The 13,307-nt window shown below is 31.0% G+C and overlaps 1 protein-coding gene across 1 annotated transcript; it reads right to left on the bottom strand.

Annotated features, from left to right (window-relative positions):
- Positions 1 to 8,175: 8,175 nt before the first annotated feature.
- LOC112740240 (uncharacterized) lies at positions 8,176 to 11,837 on the bottom strand. Its single transcript, XM_025789023.3, has 6 exons — positions 11,289 to 11,837; positions 10,924 to 11,000; positions 10,655 to 10,691; positions 10,148 to 10,295; positions 9,922 to 10,063; positions 8,176 to 8,530 (listed from the first exon to the last, which is right to left on the bottom strand). The coding sequence occupies exons 1-6, from the start codon at positions 11,545 to 11,547 to the stop codon at positions 8,312 to 8,314; spliced, it is 882 nt and encodes a 293-aa protein (XP_025644808.1). The 5' UTR covers positions 11,548 to 11,837; the 3' UTR covers positions 8,176 to 8,311.
- Between the last annotated feature and the right edge of the window lie 1,470 nt (positions 11,838 to 13,307).

The raw sequence follows: 13,307 nt of genomic DNA, 5'->3' as shown, positions 1-13,307 counted from the left end.
GAACGAAAAGAGGAAGGAAGTGACAAAAATAAAAAAATTTTCTCCTACTGCTGCTGGTGCTGGCACTGTCGCAGGCACTATCGCAGCTGTGGGTGATGGAGCTCGAAGGTGATGGATGGAAACGAAGCAAGAGAAGCATGTGCGGAGGGAGGAATCGGAGGGAGCGAAGAAGCAGAGGAGAAGGGACCCACCGCCACCGTCTTCATAACCCACAGATCTGGCTCTGACACCGGTTGGCTCTTCCAGAAGATTTGCATCCTAGGCCATGGCCGCTCCGACAGTGAACGGGCTTAATCTTCTCTGCACTGCATGGAAGTGAAGACGAAGAAGATGAAGAAGAAGATGAAGGGTTGTTGTGAATGAGAAGAAGAAGAAGAAGAAAGAAGATACGAAAAGAAGAAGATGAAATGTGGGAACTAATGATGATGATAGATGGGATGGAATTTGGGGTGGAGAGTTAGAGAGTAGGAGGAAGGAAAATTAGGGGTGGGTTTGGGGTGGGGTGAGAGACGAAGAGATGTTGGGTGTGGGTGGGGTGAGATTTTATTTTTTAATATTATTTTTATTAATAGTTAAGAGTAATTTTGTCCAAAAAAAATAGAAAAAGACAATTTTATAACGTTTTGTAACGTTGAGGATTATTTTAATAACAAAAAAAGATTAGGGACGAAATTGATTTTGATCCCAAACCTTGGGGACGAAAAAAGTACTTATCTCTATATTAAAATTATATATTATATATATATCGAGGCGGGTAGTATCTAAACCCAGCCCCACTCCACCCCGCACAAGAATTCGCCCCGAACGAATAAGGATGGAGTGGGTACCCATGAATTCGGATGGTGTTGCCATCCCTATTTACATAGACAACCATAACTTTCCTTTTAACAAATTCGTTCTATCTATAATTTGTGACTTTGGGCTGATTATATTTTGTAGAAAGATAAGCTTAAAAAGAGATGAGGTGGACATGACATCAGTTTTCTTTACAAGTTTTTTGGGGGTCTGCAGTTGAGCACACAAGTTTTCTGTTTTTGGAGGGAGATCAGAGGGTTAGTTCAGAAAGCAGATGGGGCTTCTAATTTTTTGTTAAAATTTGGGCTTCAGCATATAGCATATTCCCACCAAAACTATAAACAGAAATCACGAGGCAGCAAATCAGACTACTTTGGTTCTACAAAGCTGCATGCATGATGAAGGTTAATGCATATATAAGATTGCGTTTAGTAATTAGTAGTAGCATGTACCTCATTGCAATTAGATAAAAGAAGCAGCAGAGTCCTAAGAGTCCGAATAACAAATAGTAATTTATTACAATATGTGATGTGTGAAGAGATAAATAACAAAATTTAACAATTAAGGGCCATGATTGGTAACACCTACTTGATTGCTTCCAATGCCAAAACCAAAACCCATCCCCATCCCCATTCCAAAACCCATTCCCATCCCATTACCGTTATTATTACCATTTCCCCCGCCAACTCCATAACCGCCACCTTCACCACCCATGCCTGCCCCTGCACCATAACCGCTACCATGACCTTCCCCTCCATTCTCACTTCCTTCACCACCACCACCGCCACCTCCTCCTCCTCCTCCTCCTCCTCCCATGCTGGTTACTCCTGCACCTGCACCCGCACCATAACCACTACCGTGACCTTGTCCTCCATTGCCACCACCTTCACCACCACCACCTCCTCCTCCTGCACCTCCTCCCATGCCGCCTATCCCTCCGCCTGCACCTGCACCAAAACCACTTCCTTGACCTTGCCCTCCATTGCTGCCACCTCCTCCACCCTCACCTCCACCTCCACCACCACCTCCACCTCCTCCAATGCCGCCCATTCCTCCACCAGCACCATATCCACTGCCGTGACCTTGTCCACCGTTAGCACCACTCCCACTCCCACCACCTTCTCCACCTCCTCCTCCTCCTCCCCCACCACTGCTTCCTCCATTTCCCCCACCTACTCCAAAACCACTACCTTCACCTCTCCCTCTCCCTCCACCTCCACCTCCTCCACTGCCACCACCACCTCCTCCTCCTCCACCAAGACTTCCAATGCCTCCCCCGGCACCAAAACCGCTCCCATGACCAAACCCTTCGCCACTCCCGTCAACTCCTCCTCTTCCTCCTCCTCCTCCTCCTCCTCCTCCTCCTCCTCCTCCAACGAAGCTCCCACACCCCCTCCAACTTCTATACGCACAGTTATTATCATCATCACCATACCTCCACCGACTGGGATCAGCAAAACCGCCACCATCCACATAACTCCCATGACCAATGCCACTCAAAGCACAAAGCGTGCTCAAAAGAACCAAACCCAAGTACAAACACTTATCATTAACACCCATCTTCGATTCTCGCAATCTTAATTTGCATTCACAATTCACAAGCAGAGAATATATATAATTCAAGTGCTTTTGATTTTGTTGCTTGCATTGCATTCTGCTCCTCTTTATATAGCATGTGACATTCGCTAAAGCAACTCCTAAACCTCATAATTGAGTCTGAAAAGTGAAGTGGATCACTGTCTCACTCACTAGACAGAATTCAACTACCAAGCCTACTAGAAAAGTTTCAGCAAGTTTCTAAATTAGTCAACCATGGCCGACACCAAATATTACAATAATTTACCTGAATTATATCACACCTATATATATTATCATTAATTTCTCGCTACTCTAATACAAATCCAACAATATAGCTTCATATCTTGCATTTTAATACTAATTATCCCGAGCTTGCTGGGCAAACAGCGCGCTATAATATTACATATTATGTGTAGTGGAGTAGGTATAATACCCTTATTTCGAGAGATATTAAATCAAATTAATTTAGTACTTTAATGATACATACATACATAATTGACACTACATATGCATGTGTCAATCACTAATTAGCTTATTCCTTTGATTCTAGAATGTAATTAACTGCTTCTAATCTAATCTTCCCCCTTATCTTTAATTATTGCAAAATACTGAATATGATTATCATAATGCTATTTTTTTAATAGTCTATACTAATAAAAAAAACATGAAAAATTATACCTGTAATATTTTTTTAAGAGTTTTTTTTAATTTACTTAATTTTATTAAATAAGAATTTTTTTAATTTATTTAATTTTATTTAAACTTTTTTTTCATTTATCTTATGCTATTTTTTTTAATATTTTAGATACAAAATTATAATAAATTTTGATACTATATTATAATATCACTTTTTCAAAAACTTAAACGATTAAAAAAAATACAATATAAATAATTATATCTCTAATAACAATAATCATCGATTAGTTGGCCTTATAAGCAAAATGAATGCCAAATCGGCCAAGTGATTGCCATGTGACCAGTAACCAATCAATTCTCGAGTTTTGGCTGCTTAACTTTCTTTTTTGTAGTGCCAAGTTTATTATTTGATTTATAATCGTCATTACATATTCTTGTATGAATTTAAAGGAGAATATGTTTTAATTTCATGCATTTTTATAGTAGGATTTATGAATAAAAACCAATATTTTTTATTGTCTTCTCTTCCATTATTGTTGCATTTTCGGATAATTTTCACACTCTATAATTTATTTCTTTTTTTTTAAACATGAATTCATATAAATAAATTGTTAAAAGTGTAATAATGAAAGGCTTTTCTGTTTGGTTTTGCAATGGCTTAGCTTGAACACTTGAAATTGTGCCTAACGAACTACAAGCAAATCCCACTTGTAGCACTACTGCAATTTCATCATTGACACCAAAAGTTTAAGACAGCTTGGCTTGTTGGTTTGATCGATAGTGGCAATCTACCAACAAGCACCAAATCTTTTGATATATCTTTGCATGAATTAAACAAAGAAAAGTACTTATTATTCCTAATATTTATTGTATACCACTTTAATCAAGCATGTGATGAATCGTTGCTATTTTAAATTTTGTCAATAAAATTTTCAGTATTGTAGTCAATGTGATACAAAATATATATATATATAGACACTATAGAGAAAATAATTTCGTTTCAATAATAGTTACTTTAATTTTAATTTCTTTAATTTAATATGTACCAATTCATAAGTATTGTCAGTTATAATTTTTAGGCGTCTGCACTATGGAAACCTCATTATATAATTTTCTTCCCGAAATAAAGCAAAACAGAAGTCAAACATTTACTGGTAAAGAATTAAAAGAATAATAAAGACTTCAAGAGACCTGATTAATTGTTTATTTGGAGAGCAGATTGAAGTATCTGCATATGGAGTGTATATAGCTCTTATCATGTGTCTCAAGATCATTGTGTTTTATGCACATGCTTTCTAGTGTTCTAAAATTTGACGCATTTTAATTAAAAAAGCTAAAGTATGTATTATGTACAACGAAGGCAAGTTTTATAATCTCCAAAAAAAAAAAAAAAATAAATAATCAATTAGGAGCAGCATATGTAACATTTTTAAATTACAGATTTTATTAAAAGCTGTTTCAGGTTAATGATCCTTCAAAGATCTTACTTATAATGGTAAGAGAATATTGTTTATCAAATTCTTCTGAATTTTTTTATGATAGATAAATCTTAATGAATTAAATTAACGTCCAGCTACTCCCACTTCTGCTTCTGATCAATTTTATAAAATTTTCTTCCAGGTGTAAGGATATATATATAAACCCATATGATAATCAGCGGGAAAAAATATTTGTATATATACGCATACATATTGGTGTTACTAATTTTTAAAAAAAAAAATAAGTGATTAATTTATTTGATCGATTAGTTTTATCTGACAGCTATTCTCAACTTATGACAAATTTTAATTGGATCTTTCTTTTATCCTTCAACAGTGTTTATCATTAGTCATTTAGTATTGTTTTCAATTTTTTTTGTCCCAAAAAAAGTATTGTTTTCAATATTTTTAGTGTAAAAAGAAATTAATATTACCTTAAATATAAGATAAATATATAAAAATATTAATTATTTATTATTTCTCTTTTATAATATGAAACTTATATATGTTTTCACCCGAAATAATATATATACCAGGACATAATTCAATATAGTGAGGTTTCCATATGTATATCTCCTTCACACCGTATAAGTGCAGTTTCACTCTTTCAACTACCTCAAGACGGGAGTAGTAAATAATAAAAGAAAAAAGGATAAATAAGTAATTTTAATCTTTTGATTTATAGGTATTTTTTTGAAAATTTAAAAGTATATTTAAATTATTGATTTTATTAAAATTTAGACACTTCAATCTTTTTATTTATATCCAATAAAAAATTAAAACATAATTTATGTTGAACTCATCTAACTAATATACAAATACAAACGTAAGAAAATTTTTAAAATAAAATAAATTAGACTCAAATATCAATATGTCCAAATTTTAAAAAGTCAAAAATTTTAATATATTTATAAATTTTTAAAAATTTAAATATCTACTAGCTAAAAAATTAAAAATTTATTTATTTTTTATAATAAAATAATAAATCGGTAATGAGATTTGTACATGTGACTAGACACTTGAGAGAAAAACATAACTATTAAAAGATATAATTAACTTGTTGATGCGAACGCAATTTTCATTATTTTTTGTGATTATTTTAAGTAAACTTTCAAATTATTAGTTTATGCTGTTGAAAATGTTTAGACAAATTAAATATGTTAGTATTTGAAAAAAAATTGATTAGTCGATCTTATGTTCTCTAATTACAATAATTAAATATATGTGGTGCAATCAATTTGAATTGATCAAGTAATTAATTTTATCCATTATTTAAGTGAATGTCAAAAAATTTAAATTTTATAATATATATATTAATTTATTGATTAATAATAAATTTTTAAATAAAATTTTAATTTGTGATAATTAATTTTTTATCTGTTAAATTAAAAAATATCGTGTATATATATATATATATATATGTATGTGTGTGTGTTTTTTTTTTTCAATTACCAATTTACCATGACCTCATCTCATGTACCACTTTCTAAATAGTGCACTATTTTCGAATATTAGAATTGGGTGAAATATATATTAATTTGTGAGTTTTCCAACTTATGCAAACTAAGGTGTCAGTGCCACATGAAATGCAAGGAGATGAGGTTGTTAGGAAAGTTCCAGTAGTCTTCCATTTTTATCTTGATATTAGACCGCCTTAGCAATTGCAAGTGGAGTTAAGATTTAAGAATAATGAGAATAATGTCCTCTAATCTCTAATTAATTAATTATCATAAGGGGTTGATGATGAATGATGATGCTCAAATTTTGCAATTATCAATAACTATGGGATTGGTTAGTTTTTGTAAGTGATGAGCGTACCAATGTGTTCTAAAGCAGACGGGTTAAGGCCATTTTATGTTTACATTCATGAAGAGTTGAAGACTATTTTGGTATATTTCGTAAATTTACATTTTATATTTTACTTTTTTTTTTTCATTCTATTTCTTCACCGTATGTAAACAAGCCAAGGGATTGCATCAAAATTTTAACTATTTTTTACATTTCTTTTCATTTTTCTAGTTTTTACCACATTTATAGGATACTTTTTTCTTATTGTATTAGTTTTTTTTTTCGTTAAAGGCAAAGAGTTTCTTAAGTGGATTAATGAATTAACTATTAAATATTTATTTCTTTGGTTCATTAACATTGTTGAGATTAATATATAACAATAAAAATAATAAAAAATTTAATTTTAAAGTATCAATAGTCCTAATAAAAATTGAATAAAATACAGATAATTAAGCATTATATTACTATTGATTTTTTCTATTTTTATTTCATTGACTATAATAATTAAATAGAAATTAAATTCAAATTAAATAAAATAAAATGCACATACAACAATAATAAAATTAATAATTTTGTTGAATTTTTTATTATTTAATTATAATAATAAAAACATGGACTTATTTCTAAATGTTAACAACAACATTAGTTCTTACATCATTTATTATCAAAGATTCTAAATAAATTTAGATCTCTTTAAAAAGGATCCCACATCCTCTAAAATTTATATTGTCAGTTCAATAAATATTATTACTTTAGAGGATCTCTTGTCCTTTGAAAATGGTAATCATAAAACATTAGAAAAGAAAAAAAGAAAGAGAAAAAAAAAAAAACCACAAAAAAAAGGAGGAAAGAAATTGTATGTAGCGTGGAATTTCGAAGTCATGGGCGCAGCCCATTGACAACGTGTCCACCAATACCCCCACCAAAACCACTGCCTAATCCGCCACCAAACCCTCCTATTCCACCACCGTATCCACCACCACCACCACCATATCCAGCACCACCGCCGCCACCACCATAGCCAGCACCGCCGCCGCCACCACCACCATAGCCTCCATTATTATTTCCACCTCCATTGCCGCTACCATATCCACCTCCTATGATGACACCACCACCACCACCACCAGAACCGCCTCCAAATCCTCCAGCGCCTCCCATTCCGGCACCAGAACCACCGGCGTATCCGCCACCGTAGGCCTGCAAGAAACGATATGGCCTTTGGTGGGGAGATCCATGAGTAGTAGCCTGCAAGAGTGTGGTACATGATGTTATTGTAGCAATAAAAGCTACCAAAAGCAACTTGGAAATCATGATTACCATACTCATCAATTAACTACTAATTAATCACTAATCAGATGCTTGCTCGCTCTTCAACTCCTAATCTCCTATCTATGTATATATATATATACAAATAGCACAACACTCAGAATTCAGGAGCCACTGGCTATGTATGTTCGTTATGCCTTCAATTTTGCCGTTGTCCCACGTTAATTGCATGTGATCCAATTTTGAGAGAGTAGGATAGTATTTATCAAATTAAAATATATAATTTTCCTCTAACAATTTTTTCACAAATGTTTCATGTTTTATTTTTGCATTTAAAGATATATCCAATTCTCGGAACTTATACCATCTATTTCCAAGAAAAATGTTTGGTAACCAAAAAATATTAGCCAAAAACAGCCATGACTTTCTTTATTTAGCTTTTATTAATTGTTGCGACAATTAATGAATGCTAAATAAAAAAAAGTTCCGGTTATTTTTTTTTTGTATACCTAGCATTTCCCATTTGCAATTGGTTCAAATTGACCGTAGCTATTACATCCCAATAGACGAAATAATGAAGCAGCAAATATAGTTAATTACTAATAAAACACTAATTAATATATATTAAGTCCATCACATTACTGCGTATATAGTGCTGCATATACTCTAGTTGTTGCAGCAGAAGGGGGAACAGATGAGAATTCAGAAAGGTAACATTAATAATGTTATGGTAGTATATTAATTTGTTCTGGGGTGGCCCCTCATGGGGCCTATGCCATATGATGATGATGTGATAAAGAAAGCTTGAGCTCAAGGGAGATATCATTCCTAACTGGACTCATCATCTGTGACAGAGACGCCATGTTGTTTTTTCCTTCATCACACACTCTCACTCTCTTTCCTTTCTCGCTTCTGTCTTCGAATCTGCTACTTGTACCAATCTCTTCTGATGATGACACCTTTCTACCCCCACCATCCTTATTGTTCCCCTGAAAAATATTTTATATATACAACATCAAATCATATATTTTTACAAGGAACTCTATCAACGAACAATGATTTTATATATATTCAATATATGTATATCTTATTTATAGCAAACTTATAGGCAGTAATCATAATAATTATTATTAAACTTTGAGAATTAATCAGAGTTTTACAAGTTAATTTTTTAGTAGAAGTAATTTTCTATTGAGTAGTGCTAGGGAGCCAATGGCCTAAGCGTACAATGTGTACAATGGGCTAAATCTTTGATTTATGAATAAAATGAACATCACCTATACTATCCAAAATAACCATCCGAAAGTTTGAACTCTTGACCTTCCGGATCTGAAACTCTAATACCATATCCTGAAACCACTCATCCCAAAAACGTAACCTGACAGGATAATGTAACACTAATAATCATATCTCTAATACTTTCTAAACCTTCATTAGGTCATTGGCTCCCTATACTTTCTCTTTTCTATTTGAGTTTATATTTGTTGTTGATTTGTCTAATTAATAATGAGTTGACTTTGGTCATTTTGTGCCCTTAGAGGATGGTTTAAGGAAAGAGTGAACAAAGAAACACTTTTACCTTCTTCGGGGTAAATAGTACGGTAATAGTTGTTTATTGTAAGAAATAAATCATTATTATTATCTATCAAAAACAAGTATTATCCTTTTATGAAAAATAACGTGACTACTAAAAAATTAGCTACTTATTTTATTTTTAGAGACGATAAAAATAAACGTTAATATATTCATCAGTAATTATATATTAATTTTTTATGTTTTATTATTAAAAAATTTTAATAATTATAAAAAATATATAATAATTATTATAATATATAGTAATAATAGTAAATATATTATTACTAAAAAAATATAAATTAAATAACATATATAATAGTTATTATATTATTATTATTAAAAGTTTGCTATTAAAAATTATTTTTATTATAATGTATGGAAAATATATATTGAGATAAGTTATTTTTTCTAAAAATTTAAATCGATAAAAAGAGGTATATAATTACATGAATGGTTATATATCTAACACAATATTTTACGCAAGAGCTTTTCTTAAAGTTGTTAGAACTTTTTGCATAAATTTTTTTATATATTTTGTTGATTTTATGCTAAATCTTTTTTGAAAATAATAATAAAATTCTAAATTTTTATATCATAAAAATTCTGATACTAAATTATAATTTTTTTAAATTTAAATTAATAAAAAAATACATGAATAATTATATATATTCTTTATTTTGTGACATTATGCATGCATTTAAAATTTGAAAGAGTTATGTAAAAGAAAACTATTTAAAAAGCTGAATTTTCTTCCAAAATCATTATTGTAGATGAAAAACTACTGAGGAGGAGGAGGGATTATTACTTGGGCAGTGTGGGGTGTGAGAATATCTCGGAAAATGATGTAAGTGTGAGTCTTCTGTTCATCATTCTCCTTACAAACTATAATCGACTGATTACTCCCTAGCTTTGCATAATTCTCAGACTCTTGCTGCTGCTGCTCATTCCTGTTTGCATAACATATTGTTCAACTTTATTTTTAATTTTAGGGCCAGATGTGAATTAAAAAATATTCCTAAAATTAGAAATACCAAAGATCTTGGAGTTTGGTGCGAGCAAATTCTTCGGTATAATGACTAATTCCACAACAGCTCCCTTGCAGAAGACTCTGTTGACCGTTCCACCTTAATGAAGAAAGCAGCAATTCTTGTGATGCCGTTATTTTCTTCTTCCTTTCGGCTGTTAATTAATTAATTGAATCATGTATATATATTAGTTAAGATAATTAATTGATTTAGCACCAGGACTAAATTTGGAAGATGTGGAAGAATTGAAGAAAGAATAGAATATTTTTTACGTAACGTAGGTTTGATTTTCTTTGGTGACGGAAAAGGGGAATCAAAATAATTATCGGTTATGGTGACGCCACTATATATACCTCTGCTTATGATAAATATATGTAATTTCCTGAATTGTACCAAACAATATGTCTAATGCCCTATACGGCTAGTTATTTTCTTGAATTAGAGATCTCTCTATACATGCTTGCTTATTAATTAACTCACTCATGGCATGCCACAGTAGTGCGATTTATATACCTTGTTTCATCTCTTCCTGCTTCACGCTCCTGTACATCTGTCAATACATACAGATACAATTTACTTCTAACTTCAAATTAACTATTCATGCATGTTGCCTAACTAAATTCAAATAAATGATATTCGTATACCAAAATCAGCTACTACTATATTTGTGTATAAATATATGTGTGATTTAATTTATTTCTAATATGTATTTTATACTAGTGACTGATTTTGGTGGCTGATTTTGGTGTACGCATAGTTGATATATGAGAATAGATACCCACCTGTAGGTGGCTTTTAACATGAGATATGGTAACCCCCTTAACATTCATTAGCTGCATAACCATCTTTGGCGTCGCCCCTGCGTATAATATAAGTGTCCATTCAAAACAAGAATTAACATGAATTTAATTCGTTACCAGAAAATCAGTAGAAGGAATTAATTAATTCATTAATTAAGAGTAAAGGAAGAATGGAATAATAATAATAATAATGTTGACATCATGTATGTACAGAGCCGTGTCTTGATATCTATCTCAAAAGAGGATTACAAAAAGAAGACGAAAACTCAGGTAAAGTCAACTTCACGTGAAGTTGATATCTGAGTTTTCACCCAAAAAGAAATAATAATAAAGATGAGAGCGCTTACTATCTACTCCTCCAAGCCTTTGAATTGCATGCAGGAAGCAACGGTGGAGATCTGGTGTCCAACAAATTCGAGGCATTCTGGATCTTACATAAGGCCTAACCATTGGTGCCTTCAAGCTTAGAGCTGTTGATAAAGGCTCAACACTGCTAGCTAGAGAGAAAGAAGAACAAGAAGAAGAAGAAGATGACGACGACGCTGACATACTTGTAGTTGGTGAAGCTTTGACGATTATGAGAACGCGCTCGTCTTCACTCTTCATTGAACACTACTAATTGAAGTACATTAAATGTTTACTTTTGTTTTGTTTCTTTCTTAGCTTCTCTCTTTCCTAATGAAGGATGTGTAGGAGAGAGAGAATTGAAGAAAGTGTGAATGTCTTATGAAGAAACAAGAGACAATAAATACTAAGCCAGACCCTACTCTTCCTCGAAGCCCTTGTCTTTTAGCGCTGCTTTTGTGTTACCCTCTGATCTCTATACAAGCCTCAGTTTTCGGTCCTAGACACTTTCGATGGATAAAAGGAAAACAAAATAGGAATTTCAGACACCCTAACTCAGAGATACCCAGTTTTTTCAAATATATATTATTGTACTTTGTATTCCTGAGATCACGTTATTATCTTCAAATTTTAGAGAAAATGTAACGATATATTTAAATGACAGAGATAATACTCATTTTACACACAAGTTTCAATTTAGTTTTTGAAGTTTTATTATCTTTATTTATTCTTTAAATTTTTTGAATATGATTCCTGTTAGTTTTTGACTAAACGGTAACGTAAATAGTCAAATACTAGAGTGATGATTCCGTAATATTCAAATAGTTCAAAAATAATATTTTAAGTAATTTTTTATTAAAATTTTGTTCCTAAACAAATGATATAACGTTGTTTTTGAACTATTTAAACGCTACAACCAAAACAGCGTCATTTTATATGTTTCAATATGATTTTCGATTATTTTTGTCCTTACTCCATTAATATTTATGTGTCTCAGATTGTCCCAAAATTAATATGAGTCATGTTCATATAATTTAAGAATTAAATAGAGACAATTAAAATTTTAAAATTAAATTAAAACTCAAAAACAAATTCAACAATCAAATTGAGTATTATCTCTTAAAAGATATTTTTTTCTATTTATAAAATATATATTCTCTTCGTTTATAAACAACATACGTTTTAATTTACTTAAACCAAAAGAATCCATAATTATTATAATTATTTTTTATTATGGAAAACAAAATACCCAACTCATTAATAAATACGACTGATGTGACAAACAAAAACGCTTATGTAGTGACTTTCATTAAACTGATTGATATGTGTGAGAGAAATTTGTGTTGTTTTAGATTTGGCTTAATATTTGTTAGAGGATTATTTGTGTTGTTTTATTAGATTGAATCCGTGATTAGGTAATGAGTGGTTAATCAGTTAATGGTAGTGATTTGGGATCATCCGTCATTTTCCATAGGGAATTAGGGATGATAAAATAGACTACACGTTTTATTTAGCTCCGTCAAAATAAAATATGTCTAAAATATTAGTCTATTCTATATATATATATATATATATATATTTTGTGGATTAGCCGCCAACACACTTAACTCTTTTTTAATTATAAAATTAATTAAAATTAGTCTAATAAAAATAATAAATAAATATCTAATAATAATTCAAAAACAAATTAAAAATATTTAATTACAACACATTGTTTCAATTTTTTAATTTTCAATCTTAATAGAATTATTGTTCATCATAATGTTATTAAATTATTACAGAATAAAATAATAACAATTTTCAATAAATAAAAAAATACACAAAAAAATAAAAGATATGTATTTTAAAATTCTAATTTTTAACTTTTGTATATATATTTTTGTAATTCTTATTTTTTTTCTTAAAATAATCGCGTTAGTATGTTCTGTCCTAAATTATAACCTATGATTTTTGCGAAACATGCTTGCCATTTTTTTTAATTTAGTGGACTAAAAATTTTGGTTCAATCTATTTTTTTGCCG

This window comes from Arachis hypogaea, chromosome 14 (genome assembly GCF_003086295.3).
Source record: "Arachis hypogaea cultivar Tifrunner chromosome 14, arahy.Tifrunner.gnm2.J5K5, whole genome shotgun sequence".
Classification (NCBI taxonomy): domain Eukaryota; kingdom Viridiplantae; phylum Streptophyta; class Magnoliopsida; order Fabales; family Fabaceae; genus Arachis; species Arachis hypogaea.
This window is presented reverse-complemented; position numbering and strand designations above follow the sequence as displayed.